Source organism: Tachysurus fulvidraco, chromosome 17 (genome assembly GCF_022655615.1).
Source record: "Tachysurus fulvidraco isolate hzauxx_2018 chromosome 17, HZAU_PFXX_2.0, whole genome shotgun sequence".
NCBI classification, from domain to species: Eukaryota; Metazoa; Chordata; class Actinopteri; order Siluriformes; family Bagridae; genus Tachysurus; species Tachysurus fulvidraco.
In genome coordinates, this window is record NC_062534.1 from 22,804,635 (window position 1) to 22,826,281 (window position 21,647).

Sequence of the window (21,647 nt, forward strand, 5' to 3'; positions counted from 1 at the left end):
ACAGGCAAAAATTCTGCCTATAAGTAAACGTATACATGTGTATAATTTATAATATAATTATCAATTTAATGCTTGTTTGGGTGGATTATATAAAATAAAATATAATATAAAATATTGCAATATGAATTCCTGTAAAAATACAGAATTACACTTTATTATGTCAAACACTTTTGAAAACAAACAAAAAAAGTACTGTTTATAAATAAAATTGTTGTAATTATAAATCACGAACGATGTAAACATTAGGTAAAATAGGAAATAAAAGAAATTCATCAGTATTTTACATTAAATTGATTAAATTTAAAACAGTAAATACATTTCATCACATTGTTGCCTCATGATTGCACGACGCACATTCGTCACATACTTTCATTTATCAGGTCAGGTTCCAATTATACCGCAATTTAGAGTGCTGCAATTCAGAGTTTTTTAATATTTAATTTTTAATTACACATGAATAAAGCATTATGTAACTTATACACATTTCGATTTTTTTATTGTTGAAACTGCGGTTTCTAATGCGAAAATGATGTTTGGATGACAATCAAAACAAGCAATGCTGAAGTCCCCGTTCCACCTTAAAAGATCCTGAAATTGCCATTTTGCACCTCTAGATGGCGACAGAAGCACATTAAACTCACAAAATAGTTCAATGAACATTGTGCTTTAAAATAAAAACTTATTTCATATGGCATTAAAATCTGACAAATGCACAAGAACGTATGTTTAATTTATTGTAGTATGATATATTTTTTGTTATTAAAATAGATCTGTGAACAGGACAGTGGAAGTTAGGACCTCACAGTAAGGTAGCTTCATATTGATCAGTAAAACACACTAGATTAGATATCACACGTATTTTCACGTGTAGTCAGATGGGCAAAATTTGAAATAACGATACAAGATGAATAAAAAAAATTGCAATTTGTTTACAACCAACGCAGTGTTTTTTAATTGTTGTTTTTTTTTGTAGTTACCTTCAACGCCTGTAGATGGCGCCGATACTACAGTTAAGGTTCTACTTTTAAGGTAGAACGTAAACTCGAATAAGAAGCTGGCGAATAAGCAGCTAACTTCAGTCCCGTTTAACAGTAAGTGTACTGTTTTGTTTTTACCGAAAAATGTCACATTAACACGTTAATCACTTTATTAGTTCAAAAAAAAAAACCGAGTGTCAGATATCAGGCGAAGCTTGAACTGAGTGCTGGAACAAGCTAGTTAGCCAGTTAGCCAGTTAGCACAGGCTCGTGCTAGTGATGACTCACTAAGGTGTTTAATAATAATAATAATAATAATAATAATAATAATAATAATAATAATAAAATTAATATATGTATATTTGAATGGTGTTATGCTATATTCCATGCTTTTATATATAATTTTTTTTTTAAATATCATGTCTATTATCTGTAGTAGATGTCACCGAATGACGGCACGGCAATTTAAATATTCAGCGAATCATTTGCATATCAAAATTTATGACGTAAGAGTTTGTGAGTTTGATTGCAGCTCAGTTCATTCAGGAGTTTTATACACTGCTCAAGAGAACCTGCTGTCTGACCACATCAACCAGCAGCTGTGATGTGAATCAAGTGCAGGACATCTGCTTACAGTGTCGTTTTATTTATTTATTAATTTTCTTTCAAATTTTGATGGATTTTTAAAAAAAAATAAAAATCACTCGAGACGACGTCTGAAATGTCATCGAGCAACAGAGTCACTGGGTTGTGTTTAGCGTGTGTTTTTTTTGTTGTTGTTTTCTTTGTTTACAGGCGAAAGATGAGGAAAACTAAAGGGAAAGCGAGTTCTACCGAGAAAGACTTTGTGTTCGAGTTCAAGGCAGGGAGAAATCACTGCACCCTCAAAGTTCCTCTACAGTTTCCTGTTCAAGAGAACGTCAACGATCTCCATGGGAGACTCATGCTGCTCCATAAAATCCCTTGCTTTGTAGAAAAGGGTATGCATTCGCTCTTCGCTTACTCTTCAGTTGATCAAATGACACTTTAAAATTGTTGAACTTCTGATAAGACTTGGTCTGTCAAAGGCAACGTCCTTTTTTTTGACGTGACGTGACATACGGCTAAGTACGGTGACCCATACTCATGAATTTTTTCTCTGCATTTAACCCATCCAAAGTGCACAGACACAGCAATGAACAGACACACACCCGGCGCAGTGGGCAGCCATTTATGCTGTGGCACCCTGGGAGCAGTTGGGGTGGTTGGGGCTTTGCTCATGGGCACCTCTGTCGTGGTATTGCCGGCTCGAGACTCGAACCCTCAACCTTAGTGTTAGGAGTCAAACTCTCTAACCATTAGGCCACGACTTCCCCATAAATTGTTTGGTCACCTTTGTAGGCAAAAATGATCTGAACAATTTCTGTCCCTGATGAGGGCAAAGCAGACAAAGGAATGAATAAATGTTAACAATAAGAGAGCAGTGGATAGACAAGAAAATTCAGATATTTAACTATAAATGCTTGATTTATTCCAGACTTAAAGAACAAACTTCTGGTGTTCATCGAGAGAGAAACGTTAGAAGATTACGACCGCGAAGCTGAAGCAGCTTTACAGAAGATCACGAATGGAGAAGTTGATATTAATAAACTGAGCAACATGTGGGCCAAGGCCTACTCTGAGGTAAGAGCAAAACCTGCTGACGACATTATCCAATCTGATTGGTCAGAAAGGTCTTTTTCTATTAGTTCAATTCCAACTTTAAACTGAACATTTTACTTCGGTTATCTAATGTACATTGATTGCTTTGATATGGAAGTTGCCTTTACGACTAAAATGACAGTTTTCCTACGATTAGATATCAAATCTTTTGAATATAGCATGTAGTTTTAAAGCAAACTTGTGTGGTGTCTGTTTTTAGACGACGCTGGAACACGCCCGGCCCGAGGAGCCCAGCTGGGACGAGGACTTCGCAGACGTGTATCACGAGCTGATCCACTCTCCGGCTTCGGAAACGCTGCTCAACCTGGAGCACAACTACTACGTCAGCGTGTCCGAGCTCATCAGTGAGAGAGACATGGAGCTCAAGAAGCTCCAGGAGAGGTTGGTAGAGCAAGCCAAGGTTTCTTGGATACTTAACATCATCTGCGACATATCAATCAGTCATAATGGACCCAAGAATAATCTGCTCAAACAGCTGTAACGTGAATGACGTGTTCGTGAGAAAATTCAAAGGACTGATGCGCAGCTTGAACTGAATTCTGCTGTGTATTTGTCCAAATCAGTCAATTCATTTGACATGTCGCACTTTTATGGCCTGTTCATTCACATACAGGCAAGCAGCAGAAATGGACAAAGTCATGCAGGAGCTGGGAAAGACGTTAAGCGATCAGGACGTTAATACAGTGGCAGCGCAGCACTTTGATGCTCAGCAGGTACGACTATAATGACACGGCGAGCCAATCTGCAGCGAGACATAGAGGTATTATGTTCTGGATGAATAATAAAACACACTGATCATTTTAAAATATTTTTGAATTCTTATATCTTTGAGGTCAAGCAAGATTTATGTAATAGTAAGAATGATTAGGGGGACACGGTGGCTTAGTGGTTAGCACGTTCGCCTCACACCTCCAGGGTTGGGGGTTCGATTCCCACCTCCGCCTTGTGTGTGTGGAGTTTGCATGTTCTCCCCGTGCCTCGGGGGTTTCCTCCGGGTACTCCGGTTTCCTCCCCTGGTCCAAAGACATGCATGGTAGGTTGATTGGCATCTCTGGAAAATTGTCCGTAGTGTGTGAGTGAATGAGAGTGTGTGTGTGTGTGAGTGAATGAGAGTGTGTGTGTGCCCTGTGATGGGTTGGCACTCCATCCTGAGTGTATCCTGCCTCGATGCCCGATGACGCCTGAGATAGGCACAGGCTCCTCGTGACCCGAGACGTTCGGATAAGCGGTGGAAAATGAGTGAGTGAGTGAGAGAGTAAGAATGATTAACACCAAAGAAATACAGTTAAAGTGAACTTCACCCTAATGTGCAGGACATTAAAGGTGAAGCTACTGTTGTTGTGTTTTTTAATTCCTGCAACTGCAAATTGAAATGATGTTGATTTTATAGGTTTTATAGGTCATTATACATTTTGATTGGACGTCCCTGGTGTTCCAGTGGCAGGAAACCGACCCAGCTACCGATGGGTTAACTCTTAGTGTCTGTCTCAAGCCTGGTTAGAATGGGAGGGTTACATCATGAAGGTCATCCAGCGTAAAACCTGTGCCAAAAAAAAAAAAATCAAAAATGCAGATCAGGCTCCAAACAGGGAACAGCTGAAGGACAACAACAACATACATTTTGATGTGATCTTCTCGCTCAGTACGGTAGTATCTGTCGTGTCTGGTGTTTAGGTGCTGGAGAACAAGTGGTCCAGTGAGCTGAAGCAGGTCACTGGAATACAGAAGCAAGAGTACCAAGAGTGGGTGGTTAAACTACACCAGGACCTTCGCAACCCTAACAACAGCACCATCACGCAAGTGTCATTAGTGTCCTCACAAGCCTCGTAGTTGACTTTCACAAATGACCTCTGATCAAATTGACATAAATTGTGTTTGTGGATTTTGGTTTGTGTTGCAGGGAGGAGATTAAGGTACAGCCTGGGCAGCTGACCGAGGTCAGCGAGTTGGGGGCCAGAGGGTTCGAGGAGCATCGACAGCTGGAGGAGAGCTTCACCATTCATTTAGGTAAGGGATCTGTTTGGAAACAAATAGGACTTGAACCAAGCATAATTAAAAAATACCTACACTGCCTATATATCGTATACTGTATGAATATGTGTGTGTGTGTGTGTGTGTGTGTGTGTGTGTGTGTGTGTGTGTGTGTGTGTGTGTATGGAGTCTGGATGTTGTTCTGGGGTTTCCTCAGGGTTCTCCAGTTTCCTCCCAAAGACCAAAGACATTTGTTGTAGGTTGATTGGCATCTCTAAACTGTCCATAGTGCTTGAATGTGTGTGTGTGTGTGTGTGTGTGTGTGTGTGTGTGTGTGTGTGTGTGTGTATGGAGTCTGGATGTTGTTCTGGGGTTTCCTCAGGGTTCTCCAGTTTCCTCCCAAAGTCCAAAGACATTTGTTGTAGGTTGATTGGCATCTCTAAATTGTCCATAGTGCTTGAATGTGTGTGTGTGTTTGTGTGTGTGTGTGTATGTGTGTGTGTGTGTGTGTGTGTGTGTGTGTGTGTGTGCGTGCGTGCGTGCGTGTGTTTGTGTGCGCCACAGTGTTAACATAAGAAAAAACACCTGACATCTTTGTTGCATCTCTCAGGATCCCAGTCACAATTCATACTTCTTACCTGGGATCTAATCTGAAGTTTGAGAATAAATCTGAAATACATTTATGGCCAAAAGTGTTGGCACCCCTGAGAGTTTTCCAGAAAATGAAGTATTTCCCACAGAAAGGTATTGCAATTGCACATGTTTTGCTATACACGTGTTTATTTTCTTTGTGTGTATTCAGACAACACAAAAAAAAAACAAAGGAAAAAGCAAATTTGACATAATTTCACAACAAAACTCCAAAAATGGGCCGGACAAAATTATTGGCACCCTTAACTTAATATTTGGTTGCACACCCTTAGGAAAAAATAACTGAAATCAATCGCTTCCTATAACCACCAATAAGATTCTTACACCTCTCACCAGGAATTTTGGACCAATCTTCCTTTGCAAACTGCTCCAGGTCTCTCATTATTGCAAGGGCGCCTTTTCCCAACAGCAATTTCACCACAGGTGTTCAATGGGATTTAGATCTGGACCCATTGCTGGCCACTTCGGAACTCTCCAGAGCTTTGTTGACATCCATTTCTGGGTGCATTTTGAAGTATCTTTGGGGTCATTGTCCTGCTGGAAGACCCATGATCTCGGACGCAATCCTAGCTTCCTGACCCCGGGCCCTACATTGCGACCCAAAATCCTTCGGTAAGCTGCACACAGTCGAGGCACCCAGTTCCAGAGGCACCAAAATAACCCCAAAACATCACAGGTGTGATTTTTATATTGCCCACACCTGTTACTTTCCACCAGGAGAGTTTTAAAGGAGCATCTCATGCTTGAAACAAACTTATTTATCCACAATTTTGAAAGGGTGCCAATAATTTTGTCCAGCCCATTTTTTTTTTGGAGTTTTGTGTGAAATTATGTCAAATTTGTTTTTCCTATACACACAAAGAAATTGCAACACTTTTCTGTGAGATATACTTAATTTTCTCGAAAAAATTCAGGGGTGCCAAGACTTTTGGCCATGACTGTTTTGCGTCTTAGCGGAAATTGAATTCAAGTTAAAAGTCAGACAGCCCTTGCGTAGTCTGTCCCTGCTTATTCAATACATTGGCATCTTTCTGTCGTCGTCTCAGGGGCTCAGCTGAAGACGATGCACAACCTGCGGCTGGTGAGGGCCAACGTGTTGGACTTCTGCAAGCACAGACGCCACGGCAGCGGAGGCAGCGCTAAGCTACGGCGGCTTCAGATGGCTTTCTCTCTCTACTCGTCCTCTCTCTGTGGCCTCGTCCTGCTCGTCGATAACAGAGTGAACTCCTACAGCGGCATAAAGAGAGGCATGGAACCTCACCCAGTCTGGATAATCTCGATATTTATAAAGAACGGATTAACCAATGGAAATAAATTAGCTCATACCGATAGTCTAGTTTATTACTAACATTTAAAAAAATATTGTTTTAATTTGTCAGATATGTTATAAAAGCCTAGCAGTTATTTTAACGATCGTTAGTCGGAGCTTGAAACGGAATGTTAAGATTTAGCATTTAAAAGTGTAAAAGTTATCGATCTAAATAATACATGTTGTCGATTTCAAATCGACAGTCGATAAGACGCAAAACGTTTATTAGTATAATTACCGTACACACTGATTTTTATTTGGGTTCTTAAAACCGGAGAATATACAGTGATACCTCGAGATACGAGTGCATTGACATACGGATTTTTTGAGATACGAGCTGCGATTCAATTCCTGCCTCCACCTTGTGTGTGTGGAGTTTGCATGTTCTCCCCGTGCCTCGGGGGTTTCCTCTGGGTACTCCGGTTTCCTCCCCCGGTCCAAAGACATGCATGGTAGGTTGATTGGCATCTCTGGAAACAAAGATCCCCAACAACCACATGTGAGATACGAACATCCCACAAATAGTTGCAACTGGTCGTGCATCATCATCATATAATGACACTTGCCTTACACATTTCTGAAACATTTTAAAAGGGAGGAAGAAACAAACCTCCTTTAACAGGTTTTTATTAAAATGACCGGCAGATGTTAGTGAGGAAAGAGTGACCAAAAAAAGGCAAAGGCAAAAACAAGTGAAGAGAAAATTAAGAAAATTAATGTAAAGAAAACAGAAATTGTAGCGATTAAGTTCAGTTAAGTTAAGAGACTTTCAGTTAGGGTGCTTTAACACCTGCCTTGTTTAGTTCGGTTGAATCGTACCAGAGTTCGATTGCTCATTTGGTGCGGTTCGTTTGGGCAGGTGAGAACGCAGCGATCGAACCCTGGTGCGCACCAAAACGGACCAAACAAGCGTACCGAGACCTCCTTGAAGAGCTGGTCTCGGTTCGCTTTCAGACGAACTCTGGTACGGTTCGTTTATGGTGAGAACACGGTCCGAGATCGAATAGACCTAACTGCAAAAAGTATTGCGCATTTTGTACTAAACCAGCTGCCGATTACAACCACGAACATAATGGCAGCGCGCAGTCGTCTCTCCATGGTGTACTGTATGCTGTATTTTCCTCTTTTTGTTTACTTCCGGAGATTCGTTGAAATTTCCCGCAGGTTTATTCTGACCGATCGAGAAGCAGTTTAGGAAATACGCTCAAAGACATGTGGCCAATGAGTGATGTGGATGTTATCACATGACTGCATTTTGGTTCGTTTCAACCGGTGCGGAACAGAACCATCAGTGTGGTGTGAAAAGGAACCAAAAACTGATAAAAAACAACAATGGGTCATTTTTTGCTTTTGGTCTGGACCAAATGAACCGAACTATAGGTGTGAAAGCACCCTTAAGTTCATTCATTTTAGTGAAGATTAGTTAAGTTCCATTTAAGTGTAAAGTAGCATTAAGAGTGTACAGTAGCGAGTAAATGAACGAAAGTGAAAGTGTAATTCCTCCTAACTCCTCCTCATGTTTACTCCTCCCTCAACCTCCGTGCGCATCTTCCATTAGCTCGAGTCGTCTGATCTCCAAGGTAAATAATCCACTTTATAGTAAAACCAGTTTGTTTTTTTAACATTCTCTTTTATTACTGTATGTTTTATACAATATTTGTCATTTTTAGATACAGGTACTGAACATTTTTCATATTCAAAACACATAAAACAACTGGATTGGAATTTTGCGAGCTGGAACGGATTCATGGGATTTCAATTCATTTAAATTGGGAAAATCGCTTTGAGATACGAGCAATTTGAGATACGAGCGAGGTCACGGAACGAATTAAACTCGTTTCTCGAGGTATTACTGTACAATTTTTATAAAATTGCTTAAAAAATTAAGTCGTTCAAACCTGCAGCTTCTGAGATCATGTCATTATCTGGGTCACTATAGTGCTAGGATAAATGCTATAAAGGAAACTGTCAGCATTTTGATTTTTAATCTTTGGCTCTTGTTATAAATCCAGATTTTGCCACCGTGTCTCAAGAGTGCACGGATTTCCATTTCCCCCGACTTTCTGAGCAGCTGGAGGTGGTCCAGCAGGTGGTGCTGTACGCACGGGCGCAGCGCAGCAGCAAACAGAGAGAACAGCCGGGTGAGTGAGTGAGTGAGTGACACAGCAACTGTGTGTGTGTGTGTGTGTGTGTGTGTGTGTGTGTGTGTGTGTGTGTGTGTGTGAGAGAGAGAGAGAGAGAGAGAGAGAGAGAGAGTGTGTGTGTGTGTGTGTGTGTGTGTGTGTGTGTGACGGATTCCCACTTTCTAAACACCCACCTCTGCACTGCACCACAGCGTATCCGACTTCACGGGCTCCGCAGGGAAGTGTTGCCTTTCCTTTGCCAGCAACAACAAAATACTATCCAGCACTTTTTCTGGTCATCGTATAATTTTGCCAGAATTTCCAGCATAGTTTCTTTTATGGATGTGCTGATTTGGTTGATTTATGGAGCTTGTTAGAATAGATATCTCCATACATCACATGTCCATCTGGTGCGTATGATAACATTCAGGTTTTGTGATTTAAAATAAAATAATAAACAGCATCTACTGTATCAGAGACTCATTTAGTTTATAGATACAAATCAGTGCAGAGTTGGGAGAAAAGCAGGAAGTGCTGTAATGGGAGAATAATCACAGACAAAAGAAAAAACACTTATGCTTTAAAAATATAAATCTACTTGTAATACTTTGTTCTGTAGAGATTCCAAGAAATGGGAGCAACGATGAAAAAAACAAGAACATCGAGAGAAACCCTGCGAACATCCTTCCCGGTAAATGTGTGGGTTTTTTTTAAAAATCATTTAATTTTTTATTTTATAGCTTTATTTATTATTAGAGTTCATTCTTTTCCCCTGCAGGTGAATTCTATATCACTCGTCATTCCAACTTGTCTGAGGTTCACATAATGTTTCATCTATGCGTGGACGATAACGTGCGCTCGGCGAACCTCACGGCTCGAGACCCGGCCATCATGGGCCTGCGCAACATCCTGAAAGTGTGCTGCACGCACGACATCACCACCATCACCGTCCCGCTGCTGCTGGTGCACGACATGTCTGAGGTAAGACTCCATCCTGTGATATAGGACGTACACAGAGCTTCCAGTTTATTAGGTACACCTCACTAGGGGTGGGCGGAATGACCAAAAATCTGTTTCACAGAATAAGTTATTTTATTTCACGGTAGCGGTATAATAATAATAACTTTTATTTTCTATAGCGCCTTTAAAAGAACATCTCAAAGCGCTTTACAAAAGCAAAATAAAAACAAGAAAAATACAGTACAGATTAAAATTAAAATAACAAAATAGACTATAAAACAAGCACTATGTAATATTACAAATTAGTCCAGTTAAAAGCTACCCTAAAAAAATGAGTTTTAAGTTGAGATTTAAAAGTACCAAGAGATGTTGCTTGCCTCATCTCAGTTGGTAAAGAATTCCAAAGTTTTGGAGCTAATGAAGAGTGAGAGTGTGTGAGAGTGTGTGTGAGTGAGGGTGTGTGTGTGAGTGAGTGTGAGTGTGTGAGGGAGGGAGTGAGTGAGTGAGGGAGGGAGGGAGGGAGGGTGTGTGTGTGTGTGTTACCCTGAGAAAGCCTGGTATCCCATCCAGGTTGTAGTAATCCCCACCTCACAACCAGTGAGATTCCGTGACCCTGACCAGGATGAATCTCTTGCTGAAGTTGAATTATGAATGAATTTCTATGCAATTTTAATACTTACAAGTAAATTTCAATAGAATTCCAAGAGTATGTAATCTGTATCAGGAAAACTGTTAAGAATGTAAAAAATACTAGATACTAAATTGTCTTCATCACTGGAGTTAAATAGCATTTATGCCATTTATTATTATTATTATTATTATTATTATTATGAAATAGTGTTGTGTTAATTGGTGTACAAACAAGATTTTTGTTCAGATAAACATTTTTTAACAAATTCTTGTTTTTCCTCCATAAACCTTAAATCAAGTCTGAATGCACTTACATTGGGTTTGACTAAATTTAGTCACTTCATTCAGGACATAAAATTAAGCCGATGTCTCGTCTCTTCCTGCTGTACACAGGATCAGATTTTTTGGAATCGACTCCAAAACTCTGTCCTACTCTGTCATTTAGAGTCGTTGTTTTTTAACTCAGACAGTCTGAACTTTTCAGCGAGGAGAAAAAATTCTATCCCGAGTCACTTTTATATAGAAGCTGAAGCCTTTATTATCACCACATACAGTATGCATTACAGCACATCGACACATATCCCAACTGGTGATGTTTGGACCCGGGGGAGGAAACCGGAGTACCCGGAGGAAACCCCCAAGGCTTCTATCAAATTCTGGTCTATTATCTTTGCAGCATTAACCCACACTGTGGTGCCAAATGTCTACAGTGTGAAACCATACTTTATTGGAATGTTAAGTGAACTGAAACTGAACATCATATCATTTAAAAACCGGGACTTTTTATTTATTTATTTATTTATTTTACAAGAATTTAACAAAAATGTTGCTGTATTAGAGTCAGGCAGCAAAACGTGAACATCACGGAAGTGCATGGCATAGCGATGGAGGAATACTCTGCTTGGGTAGAGTGTGTTGTAATGAATAGATTTAATATAATACTGTAGAGTCCCACTCTTTTCCTTCGTGCAGGAGATGACCATTCCCTGGTGTCTGAAGCGAGCTGAGCTGGTGTTTAAATGCGTGAAAGGTGAGTAAGCAAAGAGCAGAAAGGGGAAGTGCTGACGTTAGAGAACACGCCGCTCACTACGTAATTACTCTCGGGAATAAGATCGTCAGCTAGACACGTTCTGAGCTGGTCGGTTTGTACACTCATGCAGTAAGTGTTTGTGAGGACAGAGAGGAAACTTTATCGTACGCTGTTCATTTTTTTCTGAATCTAATCTTTAAATGTCAAGTCACTTTCTGTGCAGCCGGATTAGTGTTTTTAAACCGAACGTTCACGGCGTTCAGTCATTCGTCGTTAGTGACGGCCTGCTCAGGGTCGTGGTGGTTTAATAGCAACTGTTGTTATACTGTTGATATTTTGGGGAATAGAACAAGCGTACAAACAAAAGTAAGTGTGTGGGGATTAAAAATACACAGACTCGCACGCGACAAGGACTAGTCGTGTAGATAAGGTTAAGGAAGTGTCAGAGACACAAATCACAGACTATTGTTATGGTTTGTTTATGCAGGTTTCATGATGGAAATGGCATCATGGGATGGCGGCATCTCCCGGACCGTTCAGTTCCTCGTCCCTCAGGTATGACCTTATAATCTATCTAAACAAGCCCCTCCTCTTTCTCTCTTTTTTCAACAATCCCTCCCCTTTTCCCTTTTTTTTTGTGAACATCCCCTTCCCCTTTCCTCTTTTTTGTCATTAAGCCCCTCCATTTCACTTTTCAATTTTTGTGCAATCAAGCCCCTCCCCTTTTTCCATTTTTGTCAATAACCCCCTCCCCTTTAATCTTTTTAGTCAACTAGCCCTTTCCCCTCTCATCTTTTTTTCTCAACAAGCCCCTCCTTTTCTCTTTTTTGAATCAAACCCGCTCCCATTATTATCAAGGTCCTCCCCTTCCCTTCTTTTTTCTCAACAAGCCCCTCCCCTTTTCTCTTTTTTGTTCTAACAGCCACTTTTCCTTTTCTCTGTTTTTTTTTTTTTGCATCCACTCTTCCCTTCAGTTTGTTTTTGCTGGTGAATATAAAATTTGGCTCATCGTATCTCCGGCTTCAGTTCAACCTTTTCTTGCACGTCACAGTGATATTCAGCTCCATCCACTGTGATTGTAGCTTTGCTTTACTGAACGCCAGCTGCCTCAATCCTCTAATAACCCTGAAGAGCCTATAGAGGGTTTGTTCCTGCTTACACGCTAGCGGGATAAAACAAGCATCAAAGGGATCTTTGGCATTCGCAAATGACAGTTTTACATCCCGTCCTCTTAAAAATAGCTCCTATCCACATCTTTGTGTCCATCAAATGAATATTGCGAGCGTTTTATATATAGACCGGCTAATGTTTACTCACCGATAATCTCTGGGTAATTTGGGAAATTTGGATTAAAATAACAGCTGGCTTACTGTTTGAGATGCAAACAGAAAATGTAGCTCAGCGTACAGAAATATACTTCGATCCTAAAGGTGTCAGAGGCCTGAGACCGTAAATGAACTGACGCTCATTCTAACCAAGCCTTGTTTTTATTCCTATCTCACATCACTGCTGGGTTCTCCATTATGATTGGTCAGAATTTGGGGATGGGGATGTGGTAGCTCAGTGGTTAAGGTGTTGGGCTACTGATCGGAAGGTCATGGGTTCGAACCCCAGTTCCACCAAGCTGCCACTGCTGGGCCCCTGAGCAAGGCCCTTAACCCTCAGTTGCTCAGTTGTAAGTCACTCTGGATAAGGGGGTCTGCTAAATACCGTAAATGTATATAAATGTATAGAATTTTCGATCAATTGTCTCATTTTTCCAATAACAAAGCTGATCGTACTAAGCACTTCTGCTCCGTCTTCTGCTTTATTTGCCAGAGTATCTCGGAGGAAATGTTCTACCAGCTGAGCAACATGCTGCCTCAGATCTTCCGAGTCTCCTCCACTCTCACGCTCACATCCAAACGCTGACCGAGTCTAACAGGCATAGCACCGAAAAGGAAGAAGGACGCTTTGCATCCGCACTTTTACCCCCAGAACGACAACGTCGAAGAGATTTCTTTATGCGATCATACAAGGCAGACCGATCGATCGTACTGTATGTGGCAGGTTTTTTTTGTTTGTTTGTTTGTTTTTTTTGCTTATCCGTCTTGCTCCGGCACATTTTCCTAATAATACGTATTAAAATTCCAGATGTTTGTGTGTTTAAGTAGTCCAGGAATTCCACAGCTGTGATTATGGCGTACTTTCTCTCAGCTGTGTCTACTCTAAACGATCAGCATATGCTAGCAAACTCGGTGACGACCTCCGGATGCACCGGTGACGTAGCCAAGTATTTAGACACGGAGTGGACACTGGAACAGAGGGGTTCAGGCACCAACAGGGGTTCATGAAGTTTTTTTTTTACCGAGACCAAAAACAAAATGGAGTTTGTTCCTGATTTGTTGTGTCTATGTTCAGTATAGAAAGTCTTTGTCATGAATCACTTTTCTTTTAATCAAAATTATTGTTTTATTTTTTTATGTTTTTTTTTAAATTAAAATTCTGCAAACTGAAAACATCTGCTGCACTATTTTTTGCTCGTATCAGCTCGGTGCCGATTCTGGGTATCGGGTCAGTGCGACCTCCAATCCATCACAAACTTGGAAGTGTTTCACGAACCAACTTTTAAAAATAAAGTTTTATTTCATGCTCTAAAAAAAATCACCCTTCTCATGTACATCTTGCTGTCACGAGTCTGTCATTAGAAAAGTTAAAGTGTGAATGTGTGTAGTTTGTGTTCTTCACAGTGATCTTCATGAGAACTTAAATGCGTGATGACGAGCAGTTTTTTCTGTGCTGCATTGCAGTCAGTGATCCGAGGCCTCTTTCTGACCACCAGAGGACGCAGTGCCAATGCGCCACTAAAAAAAAGTTGCTGATCTCATATGTCAAGTGACACTGGCCATGTGAGCATGTAAATCACCCAGTAGTCTAAGTGATTTAGCACGTGTTTATATAATAGATGCCAATTAAAGGCCAGACGTGCTGTCTGTATTGGATGACCTGCTGTTTGATTTAGCTCCTTTCTTTTAGAACCATGAATAGTTTTTTAATACATTTGAAATTGAAATACGATTTTTTTTTTTTACTTCTGTATTTTTTTTGTTGTTGTTTTGTTGTTACATCCTTAACAGACATTGATACTGTACCTTAATTAATCTAAAGCTCCATGGAGATGATGATGAACTTCCTGGCTATATGATCTGTTCACAATAAAATACAGTAATATCTGAATCTCCTTTTTTTTTTTTTTGGTTACCGTGGCAACACAATTTAAAAATATTTTCCATTGACAGTATGAAGGTAAAGTATTTTATGATGTTGAGATGGTTAGCTTTCGCTAACACAGCAGATAACAAAGAGGAAACAGATGCTAGTATGGGGGAAAAAAAGAGAGAGGTTGTTCATTAACTACAAAGGTTTACAATGTCAAGTTTTCACAGAGGTTTCCACAATGCTGTTGATTCTGGTTTTGAAAAATAAAAGCATTAAACGCTTAAATAGTTAATGTTTATATCAAACGACTGGAATAAGAAAAAATTATATCTTGTTCCATGGCATGGTTGATGGAAACTGCTGACCTCCTGCCGGTTACGTCAGTCTTTAGAGTCAGAGACTGGATCGAGTTGAGAACCGTGGTGAGCAGAAAAACATCACAAATCATATGACATGTTGAAAATGTCAATGATGAGACAGATTGGATGTTCTCATGACCTGCAGGATTTTAGACTGATTGGATAACGGACAGGTGTTCCTATTAAATTGGCCAGTGGGTGCATATGCATACTACAGAAAAGGGACTTAAAGGCAAGCAAATAGCTGATCATGTTCATTATATAGCGGCCTCATGGAAATGACAAAAGTAGTTTAAAGCTTTAATGTATTCATCATTAGCATTACATGCACACTCGTTTATCGAAGTCCTGTTTGGAAGACTGGAAGTGAGAGAGATGGAGAAAAGGTTGAGGATGATTTATTTAGAGTTTTTAAGAGTTGTTTTTGCCACAGAGGAAAAAAACGAAACAGGTGCTCTGATTGCTCGGTGTGTTCGGCTCTCTTTAAAATCTCTAAATAAACCGGTACGGCTTCGGCTCGGGAGGAAACAGGAGTCCGGATTCTGCTACAAGCCCCTTTCAGACCTCTCTCCTATTTCACTCAGAACATCATCCAACAGCTGTTCCAGCTGTGCTCGAGTTCTCCATCTCCAAACGGCTGGCCTCTTCTCATTGACATGACATGTATTATGTATTCGGTTTTAATCAGAACGCATTAACGCTGTGCTAGGTCTGACTGGTGAGTCATGTTAGCATAAAATGTGTGCTGTGTACCTACTCAGTGCATGCCTGCGATTGCTTATGCAAGCAAACGTTTTTTTCCCTCTTCTCTAATACAAGCTCTACACAGAAATGGGGGAAAGTTAAAGGAGATTTTTGTGGCGCTTTGGACGTGGCATGGATGTTAGTGCCAGATGTTAGTACACACAACAGTCTCTACGGTTTACTCAAAATGTTGTGGAAAAGCAATGACAACTACGACAGAAAAACCTTGTGTAAAGCTACACCCAGTGTAGCCACAGTTTCCTGTTATTGGCTGATAGAAGTGAAACCAGATGCGATCCTTTGCTCTTATTGACCCTCCACCTCGAGGGTCCGCATCTTATGTGTTCGGAAATGCCTTTCTGCTCACCACAGTTGTAAAGGGTGGTTATTTGAGTTATACTACCCTTGCTAAATCTATCTCACTGAAAATATGTGTCCTAAATGTCCAAACATGCCATTAAAATGTTTTCCTGGACGAAGTGGCAAGCTGTGATTTCTTAGATATCAGACGTACATCGTGTGAGGACGTACTTTGGTTTGACATCAAAAATGGACTGAATGTAGTCTATATTAGTAATAGTTCAAGTATAGTATAGTATTGTAGAGTAGTATGAGAGAGAGAGAGAGAGAGAGAGAGAGAGAGAGAGAGAGAGAGGGAGAGAGAGAGAAGAGACAATTAGATAGAAAGAAGAGAGAGGGAAAGAGACAGGGAGAGAAGGCGAGAGAGAGAGAAGAGAAAGAGAAGAGAAGAGAGAGAGAGACACTGAGAGAGAAAGAAGAGAGAGAGGAGAAAGAGAAGAGAGAGACACTGAGAGAGAAAGGAGAGAGAGAAGGCGAGAGAGAGAGGAGAGAGAGAGAGAAGGCGAGAGTGAGAGAGAAAGAGAAGGCGAGAGAGAGAGAGAAGAGAAGGAGAAGAGAGAGAGAAGAGAGAAAGAGACACTGAGAGAGAAAGAAGAGAGAGAAGAGAGAAAGAGAAGAGAGAGAAAGAAGAGAGAGAAGAGAGAAAGAGAAGAAAGAGAAAGAGACACTGAGAGAGAAAGAAGAGAGAGAAAGAGACAGAGAGAGAGAGAAGGCGAGAGTGAGAGTGAAAGAGAAGGTGAGAGAGAGAGAGAGAGAGAGAGAGAAGAGAAGGAGAAGAGAGAGAGAGAAGAGAGAAAGAGACACTGAGAGAGAAAGAAGAGAGAGAGAGACAGAGAGAGAGAGAGAAGGCGAGAGAGAGAGAGAGACATACAGAGAGAAGGAGAGAGAGAGAGACATACAGAGAGAAGGCGAGAGAGAGAGAGACAGAGAGAAGGCGAGAGAGAGAGAGACAGAGAGAAGGCGAGAGAGAGACAGAGAGAAGGCGAGAGAGAGAGAGAGAGAGAGAGAGAGAGAGAGAGAGAGAGAGAGGGGGAGAGAGAGAGAGAGAGAGAGAGAGAGAGAGAGAGACACAATACGTGCTCTGACGTATTTTCCAGTACACAACGTGACGTGCCACAATACTAGTATACTCCTCTACTAACTAGTACGCCAGATTAGTACTCCACCTTAGGTAACCATAGTGACCACAGGTGGCGTTCTACACTAGTTAGTGTGTTAGTATGCGCGATTGGACTCATGGAGTTTTCACGGTCGCGTCACGGCGGAGTCTCTTCCCATAAACCAGGAGGAGAAAGCGGCTCGGGAGCAGAAAGCAACCATCTGTGGATCTCACAGGAACCCGGAGAAGGCATGAGTTATCCTGCTCCTCTTCATTTCTGCTCTGCTTAAAGCCTTTGTGTTGCCATTTTGCCCAGACGCGGTGTTTCTCTGACTTCGGGACTCAGGAGCAACGCGTAAGTAACGTGACAAAGAGTTAAACCGGTCCGTGTTTTGGTCTCCAAACTGATTGATTTAGATGTTAATAGTAAATAGATGTTAATAGCAGTTTCCATCAATAGATCATGTGAACAAACAGTAGCTGTGAGATGACGTAGTGAATAAGTAAACTGTAGTAGTGCCGTGACCTCAGGAATGTTACCCATGTTGGACATGTGAGCAAAGACAAGCTGGGAGAACTTAGTCAGAAGTTTATCTCTTCTTCTTCTTCTTCTTCTTCTTCTTCTTCTTCTTCTTCTTCTTCTTCTTCTTCTTTTTTCTTCTTCTTTTTTCTTCTTCTTTCTTCTTGTTCTTTCTTGTTCTTTCTTCTTCTTCTTTCTTCGTTCTTCTTTTTTCTTCTTCTTCTTCTTCTTTCTTCTTCTTCTTCTTCTTTATCTTTTTCTTTCTTTCTTTCTTTCTTTCTTTCTTTCTTTCTTTCTTTCTTTCTTCTTCTTCTTCTTCTTCTTCTTCTTCTTCTTCTTCTTCTTCTTCTTCCACACCATCACAGCAACTCATGGACCACTTACAGTCTCACCGTCGCTGTTATTTTAATCCAGCTTTAGCTTTTGTGTCAGCATTTGGCGCTGTTTTCTAGACTCCTGCTGTGTGACACATAGAGCTGTGACTGAAGTATCCAGTATTTCTATTTCTCATAGATATCACTTACTGTCTTTACTAAAAAAAAAAAAAAGATCTTATTATCATTACGCTCTTAAAAACAAAAGCTTCTTCGGAGGTTTCAGATTGAATGGAACCTTCTCAAACTTTTCACAGAAAGTTTAAGTGTAAAAATAAACTTTACAGACGACCTCAGATATATTCCATATATTTTAAGGCCTTTTATTGAGGTATTATAGTCTGAAGGAGCTCTTCGTATACATGTATTGTGTTTAAGGATGTCTCTCGGAGATGTTGTCTTTTTCTTTCGTTCTTTATCTGTCACTCAGTTCAGTGTCCACTTTTTTTTTACCTTGTATGTAAAGGTAACTGCTGAACTGTAAAGGAAATCAAATAAAAAAAACAAATAGAAAACAAATAGAAAATCGAGTAGTATTTTCAAGTAGTTGCATGTAAAGATGAAAAATACTGAAAAAAAAATTATAAAACAAAATTGCACTTTTTTTAGCTAGGTAAAAAAATGTTTTAAAGTATTTTATATATAATTAAAATGTTAAATGATGAACAGTTTTCAATTTTTACTTAAACTTGGGAACTAAACTGAATCGCCTTCATATTTATATTACTTGGGTATGTTAATAATAATAATGTAGTAATAATAATAGTAATGAGTGGTGAAATATCAGTAGACCCTGATTATGTAACAGTAAATACCGTCACTTGATATTTACGTGATCTCTATAGCTTATTTGTTCTTATAACTGATTACACACATCAGCCGGTAAAAAAGTTGGCAGGAATGAATAATGTTTTTGTGTGTTGTTAACATTTCCGAAAAACATGGATTTTTTTTTTTTGGCAACCGCCCAAAGTCAATATGACCCATGAACAGAACATCCAATGTTCCAACACAAGGGCTAAATTTTGGATCTATTTTATATGAAAGGACTAGAAATAGAGTAATGTTTCCTATAGGTATATATTTCATATATAAAAGAATTCAACTGCATTTGATTTTACAGCCCAAAATTGACTATGAAGTCTGGGTGGGAGGGGCATACTGTGAGTCCCCTATCAATCATAACAATTGTAGCCAATCATGGAAGCCTGTGAGCTCATGTATGTGGAAGAGGGCAGATAGTTGTGTTATGTTGCAGCTTTCACCCTCCACAATTGGTAGCTGTAGTGAGATAAGGGTGAGATAATGGCTGCTGTGAAATTGGCTGATGACCAAATTGGGGAGAAAATTATAAATAAATAATAAAATTTTAATTCGAAAGTCGACGTTGAAAGGAAACGGACGTGTGTTTAAATAAATATAAACAAACAAAACAAACAAATAAATAAAGTACAATTAAATTAAATACCTCCTATTAATATTTTAAGCATTTGGCCAAGAATGCTGATACTTTACAAAAACGTTCTGAGCAGGTCATTTGGACTGGTTTGACTGGTGTAACCTTTCCTCATACACAAAACACAGAAACTTCATTTCATATCAACGTGCTAATATTCTATAAGTGGCCATATTACCCATTCTCGTGGGTAAATATATCACACAGTTTTCCTGAGCAGAGTCTTGAATGTTATGGTTGTTTGACCACTGTAGCCATTTTTCAGTATAATCCGCTTCCATCCTGGTTTCTTCAGTGTCGATGAAATTACTTTTAGAATTTTTGATACATTAACCTTCTGGATCGATCCCAAGCCCGAGGATCCGTTAAGATTACATAAAAATGTCAGTGTCATCAAAACCTAATGCGCGTAGTTCGTTTTTTCCTTTGAGTGAAGTCACCGTTTAGTTTATGAACCACGCCTTAACGGAGCCATTTAGTGTATATTTGCTCCTTCGACGTAGGAGTCGTGAGTCAGGGGACAGTATTTTTACACAGCAAAGCCTAGACATGCTGCAGTTATAGCCATGAAAGGACTCTCCTATTTCATCATAGCTGCTTTTGTAAGTAAGATCTATTTTTTTCACAAACATTTCAGAACAAAAAAATATTAGCTATGATTTTTTTAGTGAATACATCTTTAGCAGACTTTTTTTTTCCTTCATCGCAGGACTCATCTTCTTTGAGAAACCTTCGTTCTTATACAGAACGATTCTCTAAATGTCTGTACACCAACATGCAGCCGTTAACAGAAAGTCTTTTTCCTCGCTACCAAACCAAAAGCATCAGAGCGACTTTCAGTCTGTTTTTTTTTTTCTGATTAAGATGATGTAACTGAGAGGAAACGCTTTCCACTTTTATCTGAGACCACAGGGCATGGAGAGCATTTATATTCCGGGGGGGTTGGTCATATTTGTCAAGCAGCGATAAATAAAGGTTTTAACGCGTTTAAATAGCATTAAGGGCTAATATTATTGGTGAAATGTTGATGATTTTTGATGCAGTTTGACCTATGATTTGCATCTAAAAAGTTTGGAATAACTGAAATCAGTTGGGGGAACGGTCGCTTAGTGGTTAGCACGTTCACCTCACACTTTCAGGGTTGGGGTTCGATTCCCACCTCCGCCTTGTGTGTGTGGAGTTCGCATGTTCTCCCCGTGCCTCGGGGGTTTCCTCCGGGTACTCCGGTTTCCTCCCTGGTCCAAAGACATGCATGGTAGGTTGATTGACATCTCTGGAAAATTGTCCGTAGTGTGTGTGTGAGTGAATGAGAGTGTGTGTGTGCCCTGCGATGGGTTGGCACTTCGCCCAGGGTGTATCCTGCCTCGATGCCCGATGACGCCTGAGATAGGCACAGGCTCCCCGTGACCCGAGTAGTTCGGATAAGCGGTAGAAAATGAATGAATGAATGAATGAAATCAGTTGCCATGAGAGGACGGTATGCAATGACACTCTATAGTCATTGAAATATCTGTACCTATATTCAGTATCAATAAAATTTTTTGACTTGGCCTAAATTTTATTTTTTTAAATGACTTACAACATCCTGCCACTACGACGTCGCTCTGGGAATAACAGGGACATGCTGGAAAATCCCATACGTAGAAAAGTGTGTCATTAATTTTTCTTTTTTTTATTTTCTTCATTTACATGTTTTTATTTTTTGTTTGTTAGTTTTTGTTAGAATTAAAGACTGCTAAGGTTAAAGACAGATGTAACATGATATTATTAGTACCAGTATAATTTTCCCCCAATACAAAAGTACTCCGTTCTGGTAAAATGTGTCAAGCTCTTTAACTAACAAGCTCCTTAAATCAGTCATTTTTAATTTAAGCGTCCAGTAATTTACTCTGCTCAATTCACCCACTGCTGCGCAGTAACCTATTTCTACTCGCTAAACGACATGGCGTCTTTCTGGAATTTTCTTCATTGGGTGACTATAACTCAGAAGAAGAACACGTCTAGGCTCTTTATCTCTTTTACTAGAAGTTTCAATGTTTCTGGGGAAACACAGTGTTTCATAACCCTCCCATGGTTTCAAGGTCAGAGTCCACTCAGAGTCCACTCAGCCTGCGTCTCTGTAATTGCTGGCTCAAGGCAACCGAATCCAGATGACGGCGGTTCTGCCAGACTGTTGGCTTCGGTG

The 21,647-nt window shown here is 40.1% G+C and overlaps 2 protein-coding genes across 5 annotated transcripts in view; both read left to right on the top strand.

Annotated features, from left to right (window-relative positions):
- The first annotated feature begins 984 nt into the window (after window positions 1-984).
- Window positions 985-14,568, top strand: c17h12orf4 (chromosome 17 C12orf4 homolog). 2 transcript variants are annotated; one of them, XM_027135854.2, is made up of 14 exons: window positions 985-1,091; window positions 1,773-1,957; window positions 2,494-2,639; window positions 2,878-3,059; window positions 3,292-3,391; window positions 4,353-4,474; window positions 4,579-4,685; window positions 6,347-6,547; window positions 8,622-8,750; window positions 9,352-9,423; window positions 9,511-9,713; window positions 11,295-11,352; window positions 11,840-11,907; window positions 13,171-14,568. In XM_027135854.2, exons 2-14 carry the CDS (start codon window positions 1,780-1,782, stop codon window positions 13,261-13,263), a joined length of 1,659 nt encoding a protein of 552 aa, XP_026991655.1. In that variant the 5' UTR covers window positions 985-1,091; window positions 1,773-1,779; the 3' UTR covers window positions 13,264-14,568. The 2 variants fall into 2 exon arrangements, 1 of the variants encoding a protein (XP_026991655.1); XR_007138269.1 differs by lacking the exon at window positions 11,295-11,352 and having other exon boundaries at window positions 13,171-13,252.
- Window positions 14,569-17,124: 2,556 nt separating this feature from the next.
- The window catches only part of LOC113635936 (solute carrier family 45 member 3), a 31,554-nt gene continuing 27,031 nt past the window's right edge, over window positions 17,125-21,647 (top strand). For all 3 annotated transcript variants that reach the window (XM_027135712.2, XM_027135713.2, XM_027135711.2), the window contains exon 1: window positions 17,125-17,467. The gene's annotated coding sequence lies outside the window, so the exon portion shown is untranslated. The remainder of the gene's footprint in view (window positions 17,468-21,647) is intronic.